Genomic DNA, 18,149 nt, shown 5'->3' with positions numbered 1-18,149 from the left:
ATGCAGTGCCAGCTCATATCCAAGAATAATGTCTTGGTCTGAATGTATATTTTTCATTTTCAAGCATTTGAATATAGTTTTAAAGCAAGCCAAATGTAGTTTTGGAAATGTTTTAACAGAACTACAATTATTAAACTATTTACAGCACTACTACATATCATTCAATAACGGTTCATCCATTTCAGGGTCATGATGACACAGAGATTAGTTTTATATAAGGAGATGCATGTTCCACTTTCATTATAAACTCAAACCCCCATTCTACTGCACTATGAAAACACAGGTATCTTAACAGTGCTTCATTGTCACATTTACAGCAAATATTGAACATCGTATGCAAAATACAATTGAGTAACACAAAATTTGTTCTGAACAAAACCTCAAAAGTCAGACAATGAGTGATTTCAATCGGGAAAAGAAACACTTTTTATCATGACATGGTTCCACACTATTTTCAAAGAGGACTGTGTAACTTCTGGATGGTAACTGAGAATAACTGAGAGTTGGTATAGATTAAATTTGTCATCTTAGAATTCTACAAGTTTTACTCCCCTACTTTTACATAATCAGTAGTCTACCGTGTCTCATATTAGGATATTCCAGTTGCAAATAGTCCATAATATTAAATTCAAGGTTTAGATGTAACAATATATCATTTGCATAACTGTTGCATCTTAACATTTTTAATTATTAAAAAAAAAGAAGAAATTGCATAAAATGTTCCACATGGAGTTAAAACCCCAAACAGCTAGGACACCAAGGATTGTATTTCAAGTTGAATTATTCTCGTTTCTTGAGTCATTTACTGTTCTTAATCTTTAAAAGGTAATTTCAGTAGTTTGTCAACATGGTGAGCAAATTTATAAATGGAAACTGGAACAAAGATGCAAAAAAATCTAGCCATTCAGCAAAGAAACTTTAGTCGTGTTTCTGGCATTGTATTAAAGGAGTGCCAAAGGCTTAAAATAATTTGAAATATTTAAATTATTTTTAAAATGTATTTATTTTTAAAATAAATTTTAATACCCGAAGAAGGCTCCACAGCCGAAACGTTGTGTTTTCTTTCTTCTCTTTTCAGCATGGAATACACCTATTACTTGTTCCTTTGCATAATTTAAAAGATCATTTCAAAGGAATCTTGTGACCGACTAGGTCTTACAAGACTCCACTTTCATTGAAAGAAAAAAAGAAATATTTAATAGGAATATGTACACCACAGAATTACGTTACAGCAAACTGTGTGTGCCAGCGGGCAACATATCATATCACCATGCTCTCCCCAATTTTTTAAAAATCTTTAATCTTTTTTTTCTTCATTTTCTGGTTTCTGCGTGACCTCAGTCCCCTGATAAAGTTTCAAGATCTTAGTGTCATGAAGTTTCTTCCATGTTCTAATTTCCAAATTATAGTCGTGATTGATGTAAAAAACAACTCGGCTCTTTTGCTTATCACAGTAATAGTTGGGGTATTTGGCATGGTCTGCTGTAATGAACCCATAGGCATCCACCTGAAAGTGAGACAGAGAAGGAAGTAAAAATCCAGCGTGGAAATACTGTACTTGGGAAAAATATTTAGAAAAACTGTACAAACAAATCCCAAAGACCTAAGTGCAAGCCAAAGACTTAAACAAACTAAAACCTTTAGAGTTATGAAATAATATAGTGACGTTGCACAACTTTCAGTAGCTGCTTTTCAAATTCAAGGTCTCAGTGTCCTGGAGCTTATCCTGTAAAACACTGGGTGCAGTACAGGATCCAGCCTGAATAGGACAACAGTCCCTCACAGGGCACACACAGAGGAAAACACACACATAATTGTTACAGAAGCTAATTAAATATAAAGATATTGCATCTTCAGGAAAATCTTCCAAATAATAACCTGTATTAGCTGACTGAGTACAGTATTTGTATAATCTATTGCAATTTAAACACCCAGGACACTCCGGGGATTTGTGTAGATCCAGAAGTACAATGAATAGGTGTTTAAACTGCAATAAAATATAATAGAATAGAAATTAATAGAATAGTATTTAACAGAACTTGAGTTTTGGATCTCTGTTTCTGGAAGTATTCAGTGCCCTATCACTATCTCATCCTAGGAGTCCTGTGTTGTTGATATTCAGAGATATAATGTAGGAGACACAGAGATTACCTAACAGTATTTTGGATTAGCAGTAAAATATTCAGGGAGTGTTCTTAAAGGGTGTTATCCGAGAGCTGCATAACTATCTTTTGGCGCTCTGCTTTTGCTTTCAAGGATAGCAAAAGTTCTGAAAAATACGGAGGAAAACACCTTACAACGTCACAGACATGAAGAGCCAGAAACAAAGTGAACGCTCCATTGGTTGGTCTGAAGATGTGCCAGTGTGGAGACTGAAGTTGAGTGGAGTTCAGAAACCTGCACAATGGAATTATTGGACATTCTTAGCTGCAGTCTTAGATCCAGTATTAGTCAATGTTTTTAAGGATATACTAGAGTGATATGGTAGTTACTTGATTGTTATACGTGCTTGTGGCAACCATAGAAGCATTTTGCAATGATAACAGATTTAAAACTTACACATATTAATCCATTATATAACACATTCTCCCATGCTATTTTATTGCATTTCTTAATTTGATGTTTATATTGTCCTGTTGCCTTTTCCACCTTGAAACTTTCAGAGTGCTATGGATTCAGAAAATGCAGAACAGAAGGCTATTGCCATATGGAATAAGTAGGATATCACTGAGGATATACTGTAATACTTTAGGTGTTACAAAATACTAATTTCAGGAGTGGTAACTTTTAAAGGCCAGTATTAATAGTCACTAAAACAAAAAATGTAAGTATTTGTTGAAAGAGGTAACATCTTTTCTTTGAATATCCTTCCATGCTTAATTAAGAAGCTAAACATTCCTAGTGAGGATTGTGGACATCTAGTACGTATCCTGGAGGCTCAGGACAAAGTAAAATGTTACCCCTGACAGGAAACAGGACAGGGCACATACACATGCACACATAGACAGTTCAGAGACAGCAGTTTACCCAATAGGCATGTCTGAAGAAATCAGAAGAAAACAGGAGCAGCTGAAGTCAACTTAACTGAACAACAGTTAAGAATCAACAACAGTTGTTCTTAAAGGCTTGGTAAACTTTTATAGAGCACTAAATCAATAGGTTTGGTCAATATTATGCAATTAAATGAGCTGCACTAAAGGAGTTTAAAACTGGAACAATACTGAGCTATATTCTGAGTACACAAGACAAAAACCATTAATCTTAATTCAGAACATTTTGGGGAGGTTTGATTGAGGTACTCCAGATTCTGAAAGGGAAAGACAATGGTTGTTTTCCATGTATGTTCTATGTTTGCTCTATGGTTGCCTATATGTTTTCATGTGACAGTATTCTTTGACTCAGAAAACATTTTCACCCAAAGCTATACATACAAACAGCATAGGTCCTTTACATTGATATATCAATTCACATTTTTTGTTTTGTTTCACATTAAATTGGTGTTTATTGATGTCATGTCATTTATTCAAGTTATAACATTCTCTCAAGCCTGATTCAAGGCATTGGACAGTCGGAATGACAGACAGGATGACTTTCTCTCATCTTTCTCCATTCTTATGACCTTACCTATTCCGAATATATCGGAGGAAATCAGGGTGAAGCACATAGAACTTGTTTGGATCAAATTGGCTGGGATAATATGTCCAGAGCCTTTGAAAACAAGACACAAAATTAAGGCCTATGCACATAATGAACCAATACAAATGAATTATCAGCATCCATGGTTTTGTTGAGTGATGTTGAGTGATCACATCAGGGTACAGTGACCGTCCAAGCTTTTTTTTCCTGGAAAAACTTTTCTGGAAACTCCAATCAAAACGTTTTACAGGCAACGGGGACGTCCCTTCACCACCACCAATGTGTAACACCTACCTGGATGATGTGATGACAGCCACAATGTGCCAGTACTCTCACCACACACAAGCTTTCAGTGGGAAAGAGAACAGAGTAATGAAGCCAATTCATAGATGGAGATTATTAGGAAGCCATGATTGGTAAAGGCCAGGGGAAATTTAGCCAATACACCTACTGTACTCTTTGTGAGAAACACTGTGGGACCACAAAGTCAGGACCTCAGTTCACAGTTCAGTACTTCTTATCTACAGGACGGCATCTTTTTACAGTATAGAGTCCCCATCACTATACATTAGGACCCTCACAGACTGCCCACTACTGGCCCAACACCTCTTCCAGCATCAGCCTTAGGTTTCCCAGGAAGTCTTCCATCCAGGTACTGGCCAACCTCACACCAGCTTAGCAGCAGTGGGCTGCAGGGTGATATACAGTAGCCATTGGCCATATCCTAGATATAGCCAGAGGCAGATATACCTGTAGTTATGTATTAATGTTCCCAGTAGAGTCCTGTAGGCTGTTTCTTGGTACACAGTGAGATACTAGGGTTATTGTTTGGACACACAATAATAGCACACGTTTATCTTGTTTAAACTAGCTTCTTTAGGGCAGCTCTGTGTTTGGTTAGAACAGTTTAAACATAAACTGACTTTCACTATAAATCGAATGCAGCCACATAGCTTATGTGTGGTGAGCGTTCTGGCGCACTATGGGTGCCGTCACATCATCCAGGTGGATGCTGCACATTGGTGGTGGTGGAGGGGAGTCCCCATTACCTGTAAAGCGCTTTGAGTGGAGTGTCCAGAAAAAGCGCTATTTAAGTGTAAGCAATTATTATTATTATTATTATTATTACTTCAGTAAAAGTACTGTATGAATGTTATGCATCTTCATAAGCAGATTTCTATGATAACACATGAGGAATAATACAGAGACAAAGTGGAAAGACTGGAAAACGGAGTCTGGAATCCATTTTACAGACATGTTGTTAACTCGATGGGATCATTTAAGAAACTAGAAACTAGTTTGATAAGCCAAATGGCTTTCTTGTGTTTATTACCTTTCACGTGCTCTTCTAACAATCAGAATGTCTACTATTTAATAAATATGCTGATTTTGAAGTAATTGCCTGATTAGGATTCATGATGGTCATGGCTCATCCATTTTACTTCTGAAGAAGAGAACGTTTTATGGTGAAAAGTACTGTACATTCTGTTCCCTTTTTTTAAACAATGCAAACAAAAGACTTCTAGAAATAAAGTGGTTTGTGCAGGGCTATGTACAAAATCCAAAATGTTTGGAAACTGCTTTGGTTAATGTTTTGCATGTGTGTGAAAATGACTGAACACCCCTTTAATATGCAGTGATTTTCATCAGTTCCTTACAATGTGTCTTGGACAGTTGTGGTATTATTCCTCTTCTTTTTTGGGGTATGCTTTACTTTTTAAAAATAAATGTATTTAAGACAGCACAAAACATTCAAAGCAATTGTTTTGGGTGGAATCGGCAACCAGTCAACCTACTTTCTTCCTCGATACGGACCAGTGGCAACAGTAGTGTTCTTCAGCAGGCCAATGAGCCACTGGAAATCACGCATGCCTTCTGGGATCATGACGTACTTGGTTCCCTTCAAAAAAAAAAGAGGAGGCCATTATTTCAAATTATAGTGAAAAATTGTGCACGATCACTTGAGAAATGCCAGCCCCCTCTGATTGGCACAGCAAGAAGGGTTTTTTGTGAACCTCTCACAAGGTTCTATTTCCATAACCTGTGAACAGGGCACAGGGCAAAGAAGCACCAAGGTTCCATTCATGTTTGGTTAATGAGGTGGGGAGCCCTTGTGGGGGATAACCCAAAGGGCCATTTAGAGCAGCCGATCAAATGTGCATGCATGCATGTGTATTCTCCTGCAAATGTGCAGGGAGACTGGGGGAAATTGATGTACCCAGAGAAAGCTCCTGCAAACCTAATAAAAACGTGCAAACTCCACACAGACAGATGCTGAAGGCTGGAATCGAACCAAGACACTATAGCTTTTCTCAATGCTCACATCACCATACTGCCCCAAATAAACTTTAATCGCATTCATATAAGAAAAACAATTGCTTATCTGAACAGTCACTCTTCCCGGTGAGGGTCATGGCAAACCAAGGCACCTCAGAAGCAGGAGGGCACAAGGTCAGGTCAGTCAGAACACAAGACCTCACTTGTCCTGTATGCCAGTTAACTGTGGGCACAGAGATAGTAATTCAAGCCAATCCTGCACATCTCTGGCCAGTGGTAGTGTCCCCTTCTATCTCTTATTTGATGTTTTCCATTTGCTCCTATAGGATCCCAGAAAATCTGATCCAACAACAGTATGCATCAGACCTCCTCAACTCTTTGTGTAAAGAAGCTGTCGGATCTAAATGTACACCTTCTAAGTTAGAACATCGAGTGAAATGCAAACCTGAGAACAGAGATGAAGCAAGAACCTGATGCCCTGCAGAACTGTATCTGGAGTGCAATATGAATCACACTACCTTAGTAGAGTCCCCCCTCCTCCTTTCAGACAACATCCAGCAAAAAGAATTTAATCAAATGTTGAATTACAACATGTACAGTAGTGCCTCTTCTTATTAAGACTTTGCTGTGTCCAAGTTCCCAGTGACATGTTCTGTGACAGGTTACTGGTTTTAGCCTTCTTTGGTTGGTGGGTTTCTCTCTATTTCTTTTTTGTAAATAAAGAAAACTGGGAAAATACCCTATATATTGAATGAGGGTTAAGCCTTGAGTATTTACCTCATTGTGTGGTATACCACTCATGCCGTGCCTTTTAAATAAAGAGATTGAGGAACTCAAGGAGTGGGCTGTGTGGACATAAACAGATGTTTTATTTCCCACGTCATCTTCATGGCCTAAAGTCACAGCGCCATTCATCCTATAGGCAAAAAACAGGCACTTGGTCAGAAATGGCTCTGTTTTTCTTGTACACAACTACCTTCAAGAAATGCAACAAGAATGGGGTGCTGAGTGTAACCTAGGTTTAGATTCCACAGCAAAATCATCAACTATTTCACAATACACATGGCACTTAAATATAATTTAAGACACAACAATTCTTAACTGTGAAAAAGCTTATTGCTTCCAACATAGTTGGAAGATAGATCACTCAGTTCTATTGTTCCCTCTTTCTAATAAGAAATTACCAATGGTAACAGTTGATAACCATCCAAGAAATGATTTATGTGGAAAATAATTATGATTATTTTCAGGGAAAAGGTGTAGAACTATTAGTCGTATATAAATCTAGCCAATTTTGCACAGCAGGAAAAGTGCTTTGAAAGTCATCAGAAAATTACCAGGCATAATGAAAAAAGCAGGGTGTCTTATAACAAACCTGGCAAAAATGGACAACTCACCTAAATACGTATTCATGTGAATCAATTTCTTTACCCATGCGTGAGCCATTTAAAATCCCTCCAGTGCCAACAACAGCACAGCGGATACATCCGTGTGCTTCGTTTTTTGGAACGGGCAAAAGCTGATAGTCTTTCAATTTCGGGATGAGCTGCACAGCCTCTTTGACTTCTGTAGGAAACCAAGAAGGATTATCAGTATTAAATGCACATATCCTATTCTAAACTTCATCACCATGTAATGTTGCTGCATATATAAAACAATTTAGCTGTAGAGAAACCACCTGTTAATTGAGCGCAGCCAGTGTGTGTTCTAGTAATCACTAAACAGATTAATTAATGGGTGACTTAATGTTTAAGGAAGTGTTGAAGAGGTATTGTGTGGGAAATAATATACAGAAAAATACTTCAGAGACATATTGTAACAAATCATAGAAAAGCACATTTAAAGTACTGTATATAACCAATTATGTGTTTTATGTTAATTGTTTAAGTTCAGCAAAATGTAGACAGCAGTAGCCAGAAATAGTAAGCAAAGTTATAATCTGCAACCATTACCACACATGCATGTTCACAGGTCTTTCTTAATATTACATTAATTGTTTTCAAGACTTTTTGACACATTTCACATTTTTAATTGAAAATGCAAAATAAGTTTTTTTACCAATAAAACAAGAAATAACAAAGGTCTTGTCAACTCAGGTCAGTTACTTAGTATTGTATGTACAGTGAAACTGCTTTCATTTTAGTTTAAAATGAATACAGGGCAATGTTTTAATGACAAATTGAAGGTTAAACATTTATAAACTGTGCCTGGATAATGACTGGTATGCTGTAGTAAAGTTATCAGTGTTGTAAGGTGTCCCACAACAGCTGGCAAATGACACAGTCTTGGTCATATGTTTTTTTTTTATAAAAGGCCTCCAAGCCCTTCACAAACACTGAGTGATCATAAATTTAGCTTAGGTTTAGATTCCACAGTATAATCATCAAAAGCAAAATACATCTAACTTTTATCACGGAGGAATCTGTAAAATAAGCAAAGATACTTATATAGTTCTCATATCTTATTTTTCAAATGTACTGTACAGTTTGCCCAAAATCAACACTGCAAGGATTTAAAGCCTGCAAAATATTAGAAAAATATTAAAATTGTGGAGTACTAGTGGAAATTGGACTACTAGAATCTGCACTTTTATGTCTCCTCTTAGACATTTATGGGGTTTAAATACAGGACCTGGATGGTATAAATATTATTTAAAAATAAAATGAGAAGGGAAAAACACTTGACCAGGGTGGGTTCAGGAAAATCACATCCTAATTAGATCAGGCTACTGAAACAAACTAGTTTTCTTCTGTTGACTGTATTGATCAAAATATAAATTTTAACTTGGGTTTCATAGTCATAACTGCCCCATAATGCCCTTCTGGTATGAAAGAGGGACAGAAATTATGCATATTAGCAGCAGCTGATAATAAAATCAGCAGGGAAAAAAATAGACAAAAGCTAAAGACATTGTTAATAAAAACTTTGTGCTGTACCATATTGTCTCTTAAATCACATACTGTAGGTGAAAAAAACAGTGGACTAATTATTTGCTGATTTGCCCTGCCTTTAAGACACTTCATGAATCTCCTTATCAATTCTTACTTCCCCAAACATTTTTTAAATATCTGTAGCCCACAGAATGTCAAGTGGGTATCCATGGTATAATTTAAAACAAGGAAAGACAGTGGGCAGTCTCTTAATACCCATGGTTAATGTATCATGTTTCTCCATACCTCAAGCAGTTCAAACATGATTGTATTTACAGTAGGTCCTCCTTGTTGCAAAATAAAACCTAATTCGAGGGAAAAGGGTAGGGAAAAGACCCTGTGCAGAGTCTGAGAGAGAAAACTGAATTCCAAGGCGAATGTAATCCAACTCGTGAGACTAGAGCGAGGTCGGAGATCCAGTGGGGTCACAAGACTGACCGAGAAGTCGGAGTAAGTCACCAACGGGATACGTAGCTCAGGCTGAGGAAACCTCAATAGCGACCGAGGACAAGTTGAAGAGTGGAAGTTTAAATAAACAATGTGAGTGAAGTTAATTAGTGAGTGATCGGGTGCTCATGGGAATGCAACTGTGTCTGCGTGTGGTTTGTGACAGCAAAATCTCTAGTTTGTTTTTCAAGAAACCTTCTTTTTATTATTTCTATCAATTGAAATTGATGGGAATTATATTTCCACAAACTCACCTGTATAGTTTCCCCCCATGAAGCCAAAGGGATTATTAAAATGGTAGAGACGATTCCATTCACTGGTGTTAAAATCTTCCTTGTGCATAAAGATTTTAATATCAGGAATTAAGGCCTTCTGAAAATCAGGATCTTTAGACAGCATGACCGATTCTGGGCAGGTCTGAAACAGAGCAAGAAACGAAGTGAACTGCAGTTCTTACAGTTCAATTTGCTTCTGAATAATTAAGCTCACAAACTTTACAAAACCATAAATAATTACATTTCAAACTGTCTTTCTAACTCCAAAACAAAGAACACAAAGAGAAGACATTTAGGTTTTCTACAAAGTGAAGGGAATAAATCAAGCTATCAGGAGATCACAGATACAGATCTACACTTAACCTGAGATATTTGAGACACTCACATTCTGTTCACACCTCTTTGGGTCAACTGTTTCTATTAAATCTCAGCAGTGTTACATTGGCAGCTTTATTTAAATTGCAATTTTTATCATTTTCAAAGTGAGGTACAAAACACTGACAAAAAGTATGCAGAAAAATGGGGATCTGTTTTTATTTTCTCGTTTGAAATGCAACAGCTAAGCAACTAGACACGTAACATATGATGAGTGATCCACATAAGAAGAGCCACAAGGTTTGCGCTTGAGTGAAACTATGAACACAGCTGTTTTCATCTCTCTTTAAAGTTCTGCAACTTTTTTACCATTTTTTTGTTGTACCTGTCAGTGCTCACACTGACACATACTGTACTCTCCCCATACTGCTCTCCTCTTAAACTTGTTCTACCTTGAGCACACGGATGCCTCCTGTTGGACTGACATTCTCATGGATGAGACAGGTGTGGTTTGATTTAATTAGCAAAGGTTACAAATCATCACAAATGTAGGAATGCCCAGCTTGAGGCTATTCCCAAGTCCGATACAAACAAGAAATCCTCTGAATTTTGTGCACAGCCTCTTAAAACAAATGCTTTAGATCTGATGTTAGAAATGCAGAAATTCAGAATCCTCAAACATGAAGACAGCGCTGGATGATGAAGTGGGGCGTCCCGCATCTTCATCGGGGCTCTAAAGGTACTCTCTTTCAATCATGTTGGGACGGCTACTCATTATTCAAACAGGAAGGCATTTGCAATTGCATTGAACGCACCATGACTCATTTCACACAAAACCCAGTGTAATCCTCTGTAATATAATGGGGATCTGTTCTGTGTCTGGTTAGAAATGCAACAGCTAAGAAATGAGACAGTCAAGGTGAGTTACCCACAGAAGAGTCACAACATCTGAGCTTGAGTAAAACACAAGATGAGATTCCCTGCTTCTGCCTTCACCTTTAGTCTTCTAATTTGGAGTACTAGTCCATAATTTATTCCAGGGCATGTAGAACCAGGGCATAATTTATTTTTAAACAGGAAATATTTTACTTTCCCCTGCATCCTGAGGCAGCTAAGCTTACCGCTGATACAAATCTACTGTTATATCCTATGTTCTGATCAATGTGTAATGCACACTATTATGTTACATACATGCATACTTTACTTGCAAATACCTCTTACATTTTAATAGGGCGCATGGAAACACCCATATTGAAACATTACCACTTTCATTGCAAAGTGAAGTGCTTTCATTGCAGACATGAATGGAAAATTAAGCTGCTTATGACTTCCATCATATAATTTTATAGCTTTATCAATCTTTGGCATAAAAAGTAAAAATGATCATCAATGAGTGTCCATAAAATTCATTTAGAATTTATGACTTTTCTCATTATTGTTAATTAGTTCTAGAAACCATAAATAGACAGTAAGGAAGGTAGACACAACATTATTTCAACTTTTAAGTAATGTATGGTGGTCAAATATGTCTGAAAGGGTGCAATATCTGGAAATCTTACCTAACTACAATCTCTTTACAGACATTTCCTCCATGAACAGCACAAGCGGCCTTAAAGATTAAATGGATACAAATCTAAAAAAGATACATAAAAATGGCACAAATGCATGTGTGTATTTTCAAACACTTCAGACCTACAGTACCATACAATATTTTTCCATCTTCACAAGTATTATTTTATTACTGAAATATTAATAAACATTGCCTTGTCTGCTGCACTGTGCGTTCATCATCATGCTACTGTTCAGTTTTAAACATGATCTACTGGGGAGATCACACCACCAATACTTGGCATTGTTTGGTGTTTCAATGCTTACATTTACCCTGCACAACTTCCGAGAATGCCTTGTTTAACAGCCTTCACCAACATGTCCACAAAGTGTCAGAAGTGGCAACTCCCTGAAAGAATGACTCACACATCTGTGGAGAAATGTGGATATGTTTGTAACTCTAAAGTCTCTTATTTCCATGCCTGTAAAAGACACTACTTATCACAATCTAGCCTTCCTTCCCCATACTTACACAAATCTGAAGTATTAAATCCTTAATCCTGGGCCTAAACCCTGACAGATTCCTGTAAAAACCTTGCAGCAATCCCATGAAAACTTCCCTTTTGGGCTCTTGAGACAGAAAAAAAAAAGGAATTTTGAATTTCCTTGTGTTGTCTTGATTGGATTTATTCAGGAATCATGCATACTGTTTTTGTAAGACTGCTAATATCTACAGTAAACTACACAAAATCTGTTTACTGTATAATATTCTTTTACTAAGTGAAGCATGTGAGAATGTTTCCTGAGCTGTGGGTTGCTCTTTGTGCTCAGAAACATGTCACTGAGCTGAATGAGCAGCGACATATTGGTTAGTTAAATCTGTAGCACATGGCTATTTGGCAGAGAAGTTACCAATTTACAGATAGGTGCAGATTACTTCACTCCAATTTACAGATATCTATTACTCTGTGGGTACGATTTGCCCAGTATTGCCTTCAGTTTTTGATTTTAAGTTCTTAATCTCTGGATGAAAAAGACATGTTCATGTTTTAAAATGAGTTAAATATTAGCAATATTAGTGTAGTTGCAAGCTCAGAGGACACATTCCTTCTACATCACAGAGTGCAGCATGTTGTTTATAAACATTTTTTAAACACACATTTGACGCAGGTACCTCACCGTCTGTCTGGGATGGGAGTCCCGTCGATATATGTCCTCAAAATCCCATTTGGGAATTTTCTTAAAGTCCAATTTATTCATGGGTGGCACAAGTGGCGTAGGGGTCATGCTTTTGGTACGTCCTTCCAGTTTGTCTTCTGCTGGTGACATCCGGTTAGCCTTGGTGCCTCTTGTCAATGTGACTTTTTTGGACTTGGCAGTTGTGGACTTCTCTTGAGGTCTTTTTGTGGTGGTACCAACCTTGCTGGGTTTGGGGGTATCTTTGGTGGTCTTGCTGCCTGGGAATGTTTTGGAGCTTAGTGCTTTGGGTTTCAAATTGTCATCACTCTCCACCTTGTCCTTTTCAATTCTTTTATTTGTAGTTTCTGCCTTTTTGTCCAGGCTGGCTTTTAGGGTACCATTGGAACCAAGTGTTTCTAGTGCATGCTGGGATCTACCTTGGTTTTCATCTAGAAATAAGACGCTTGCTGTTTCTTTGGAAAACTCTGATCCTCTTGTGTGTACAAAGCTTCCCCTTTTGTGGAAAAAAAGGGACAGATGTAAAGATGTTATTATTCATTACACTTCCTTCTATTGTGAGTGAAGCTGTCTTTAAGGAGGTAAACAATACAATAATAATGGAAAGATGTCAAATAGCTTCTTCTAGGCATTTGGCAGTGACAAATTGAAATGACACATCCAAGCTCGCAAGATGCCCTGATTAGAGCGGAGTTTGATAAAAATAATACATCTTAATTGTAACAGAGCAAATAGGACTGCAATTCCTTCTTTGGTAAACCAAAACTTTTTTCTCTTTAACCTCTCTCTCATACAAATAAAAGAAAACACACAAACTTTCACAACATGACAAATTTATCTTTTTTTGCGAACTAAACAGTTCTATACGCATATAATACCGGTGTGGCTCTGTTACTGATTTTTTAAATTTATTTTCATTTTTTTAATAGGATAGGAAAGAGTTTTTCTAAAATATGATCTGGAAATTGACTTGAAACAGTGAAACATATCTAATGTGCAGAGAGGGACTGTTGATCATGTGATAAAGATCACCATGAGCTGCATGGTAAACTTACCTGAAAAAGCAGGCAACAACAAAACTACATTCTGTTTAATGAATCTTATAATGATAAACGGTTTATTAAGCTATGTTTAAGAGGGAAAACAGTAGTGAAAATATGTATACATTCATAGTTAAGTCTATTTCGAAGTAGTTAAATTGAAAAAAGCATGAAAAGGCTAACCGTTACAGATCATCTTATTTTGTGTGTGTTCTGTGCTTTTTTTGTCCTGTGGTTTTGCAACACTGAGAGTCTGTTCCCCCTGTTATGCTGTACTCTGCTGCCTGGCCATTGTAAATGAAGCACAAACCCCTTAAAGAAGCAAATGTTTTGCTTACTTGTTCTTCTGAACCCATACAAGCATGTTTAAGTGCTACTGTATTTACTTTGTGTGGTTATTTCATTTAACCATGATCAATAGCAATCCCTAACAACATTTGATATTCCACCTCACAACTGTTCTTTTCAAGTGCACAAGTGACAGAACATCAGCTGGAAGTGCAACAGTGTTTGGATGCTATTCAAGTGTATTCAGTGCTTGCACTGCTCTTCAAAAGGATAAATACTAAATACACTTTCTAAGCATATTTAAGAAATCAACCAAACATGCAACAGAATTTGCAAAAAATATTGTACCTCTTATTACTGTATATGTACGTATCATCTCATATACGACACCCATGGAATTAGTAATTTGCAGCAATAAAACCACAGATCAAGAGAGGATCAGAAATGATCTATTATGGCCTGTAGGATTACATGGAACAATAAGAAAAAAAAACAATTGCACTGGACTGCTTCTCATCAAAATAGAGTGGAATGTCAGTAAACCACAGGCAGACAGACTGTCAAGTCTGAGTTCCTAGTTTTACACCAAACAGAAAAAACAGACCATTGAAAAGAAGTCAATATTTAATTTGCTTAAGGTATGGTTAAAACACCTAAGGGGTACACCACCTGCTTAATAAATTTGCAGAGGCTGAACTCATCGTTGCAACAATTTCCAAAGACAAATATGGCAGCTGTCTTGGTTTACATGAGCCTCATTTTGCAATACTAAAATTGCATTTTCACACAAATGATACCTAACGTGTTGGTCCATAAATGGCTAAACAGGTTTTGCACGTTTTGTTGTTTTGATGATGTCTTTACCATTGGTGTCAAGTGGTAAAGCGGTAAATTCAAAGGGTTCAAAGAGAAACAGAGAGAGCTTTTCTTGTGTTTAGTTAGTAAGAATCCTGAAGTCTGACCAAAACCATTTAGACATAAAAGGTTTCAATAAATAAAGTAAAGAATATAAAGACTAGATATATTTATGAAAAGTTACAAAGGATAGGAGGCCTTTCAGCCCATCTGCTACATTAGGTAGCTAGTACTGTATAACTGAGATAACTGAGCCAAGGGTCTCATCCTGTTGTTTCTTGAAAGAAGCCAAGGTAATGACTTTGATGATGGGGCAGGTTAGCTTGATCTATAATCCCACAACTCTTGTTAGTAAAGACTTGCACCCTGCTCTCAATTTTAAATGCATAGTTCTCGTTTGGACCTAGAGGTTCGTGTTTCATACAAATCCAATAACAGCAACATGGGACAAGCTGGCAGTGACAAGGGAAAGCAGCAGATAAAGTATAATGAACCATCAGTTAGGTAACATTAGACCAAGCCAGTGAGGGAAGAGAAGACAAAGTGGAGCAAAATGTAGTGATAAGCAATCCTAATAGGAGGTAAACCCATAGAGTTGAAAGTACAATTTCATCATCATAGTGCTGTCCCTAAGTTTGTTTCTGAACTTTTTTGATACGTGTTGCAAATGTTATTGTTTTAAAATGAAATCTCTCTTTCCTTGTGCAAACCATGTGAGCAGCAGTCCAATCTTTGATTCTGGGAGCTGGAGGAGCATTTGGAGATCTATGTGGTACATTAGTGGCCAGATGTGATTGGAAGAATCGACCTGAAAATAAGATATACCCACTATATACTTCTCCAGATCAGGGATGCTACATCTCTATGTACTGTACTTACTCTTACACAACCACATTCTCTAAACTTTTCAATTGCAGGAAATCAGTGAATGGTGGAATTTACTAAGTAAAGTTTTAATTACGGCTTCATGTATTTGCTTGTGACGTTCTTGAGGTCACATGCTAATATACACTGATAAAAGAGTTAGAAGAAATAAATGTGAAGCAATAAAAAAGACTAACTCTGTAATATAATGATAAAAATTGGTTAATCATTTTTTGATTTAGCGGTGCAAAGACACTGAGTGTTGCAGTGCAGCAAACAAATGACCTAACCAGCAGGCTTTGTAAATAATGACAACAGTATGAACACAATATAAATTGCTTTTGAATAAATATGACTGAAAATGAAGGTATATCTATAAACAGGTCTTCTCTAGTTTTTGTTACATCTGAGCCGTCCATTACATGGTTAGGCTAATTATTTAATTAACTTCAAATTTGTTATATGTGTAAGCAGGCTGCCACATTTAATAGGCAACTTTTAAGTAATAAAATTACCCACTTAAGGTATAAAAGGCCTTAATAAAATCATTTATGTTTAATAAAATAATTAGTCAAGTTTAATTGATTATTCAGGTTTGAACAAAAGCCAGAAGCCAATAAGCCATCCAGGAACTGACTTCCTATCTCTCCTTATAAAAACATCTTATCCAAAACTAAACACAATTATATTTTATCATCAGCAGATAAATACAACACAAATATTGTTATAACAATTATTAACTACTTTACCCAACCCTCCCACCCAGATAAACTTTTAACATCATAAAACAAACTAAAACAAATGAACTGCTACCATAGTAGCCATATTTACAGATGGCCTATGGGTAATGGACTCAATTGGAGGCTATAAATATTTTTTTCCCAAATGCTTTACGAGAATATTTTGAAAACAAATCAAGGAAATCAAATCCCTTAAGAGATTTAGTTCCAGTAACAACTTTTATTTCTTCCCAATTTGGGAAACACTCAATATAAAAACACCAAAACACAAATAGTGAGTTTTTCTTCCCCTCTCAGTCTGTGCTCTCTCCAGCTGTCAGTTGCACAAGATCTCATCCTTGTTTGATTTTTTAAGTGTACAGGATGCTACTCTTCAAACACAAACAAAAGATCACCCACAAACCTCACAAACATCAGTCTTACTACACTTTGAGTACATCTTTTAACCCAACAGACCAGAGCTGACAAACATGAATGAAAGCAGTATATTTTCACCCATTGTAAAAGTTCAATTGAAGTAATCGCTACTCAAGGAGGTTCCACCAGTTACTGAATCCAAGGATTCACATGATAATTCATACGAAGACATTTACTTTCGAGTACTTTTCTACTTTTGAGAAATAATCCATATATACATATATTCTGTCATTGCGTTATACGTTTAATCAAGTTGTCATCTTTCGTCACCTCATGCCTTTTATGCACGTTTCAAGTTTAATACGAGGAAATTTAATCTACATCTATTTGTACTTCAGGAGTTACTGAACTATACGTTTTTACAAATAAAATCGCTAGTGTTCACTTCTTTTATAGAAAAAGCGCAATTGATATATATATATACTGTAGTAGTATATTTAACCCAATATCTGATAAATGTGGAGTACAAAGATTCCCGTACATTTTGAATATTAAAATGAAAAAATACTCGGGTGTCCTTTACAGTTGTTGATACTGGTAGTACTGTAGGTGAAAGTAAAAAAAAATAGTAACTTGTAAAACTCTTATAAAATCCTATAATGTAAAGCACTCGTTTGGGGAGAATATATCAAATACCAATCTGAAAGATTTACATCCTCAAATACAAGAAGATAATTTCCCCCAATTATGAGGGAAGCTACTTTATAAGCCAATTAACGATAATTACATTCTAAAAATTCTTAAGCCGCGCTCTGATCGTTCTCTACTACCCTGTGTAATACCCTTAATGACTTGTATTCACTAAGTATCCTTTCTGACTTTCTGATGAAGTCTTTAATGACTTACCGCATATTATACATCACCAGGTTCTTGGAATATAACCCATAGAAGAAAAGACATACGAAGGTTACTGCCAGGGTCACAAAGAAAAGTCTCCTAACTGTCATATTAATGACACACAAGGACATTCAAACCATCAGAAGGTCTGGAACACGGTTTTGACAAAATCCATTGCCTTCACTTCCTTTGTACTGTCATACTGCCAAAAAAAAAACACCACCAATATTTACTAGATTTAAATACGATATGCAGGGAAATGGGCTTGCCTAGTGACACCTGTTGGATACGTTTAGGAATCTCAAACAAAATGTACATCATGTGAGTCAGCCGGTTACCAAATGCCCTATCTGTGGAAGAAAACTTTTCCCGATAAGAGATTACAATAACTACAAAAACTGAAATCTGTTCGCTAATTCTCTCATCCGTAGAAAATATACACAACATCGTAAATGCGTTTTTTAAAAGTTTTATTAAGTGTAT

General features: G+C 36.5%; 1 protein-coding gene across 2 annotated transcripts; it reads right to left on the bottom strand.

Moving 5' to 3' along the window:
- Window positions 1–193: 193 nt before the first annotated feature.
- Window positions 194–17,844, bottom strand: LOC102690138 (alpha-N-acetylgalactosaminide alpha-2,6-sialyltransferase 2-like). Of its 2 annotated transcripts, XM_006635332.3 has the most exons (9): window positions 17,676–17,844; window positions 12,608–13,121; window positions 9,545–9,707; window positions 7,311–7,479; window positions 6,691–6,829; window positions 5,433–5,536; window positions 3,625–3,708; window positions 2,298–2,397; window positions 194–1,507 (listed from the first exon to the last, which is right to left on the bottom strand). In XM_006635332.3, the coding sequence occupies exons 1-9, from the start codon at window positions 17,795–17,797 to the stop codon at window positions 1,298–1,300; spliced, it is 1,605 nt and encodes a 534-aa protein (XP_006635395.3). In that variant the 5' UTR covers window positions 17,798–17,844; the 3' UTR covers window positions 194–1,297. The 2 variants fall into 2 exon arrangements, with proteins under 2 accessions (XP_006635395.3, XP_015212012.2); XM_015356526.2 differs by lacking the exon at window positions 2,298–2,397.
- Window positions 17,845–18,149: the final 305 nt, after the last annotated feature.

The sequence above is a fragment of the Lepisosteus oculatus genome, chromosome 9 (genome assembly GCF_040954835.1).
Source record: "Lepisosteus oculatus isolate fLepOcu1 chromosome 9, fLepOcu1.hap2, whole genome shotgun sequence".
NCBI lineage: Eukaryota > Metazoa > Chordata > Actinopteri > Semionotiformes > Lepisosteidae > Lepisosteus > Lepisosteus oculatus.
The sequence above is the reverse complement of the archived record's forward strand: the minus strand, read 5'-3'. Positions and strand labels throughout refer to the sequence as shown.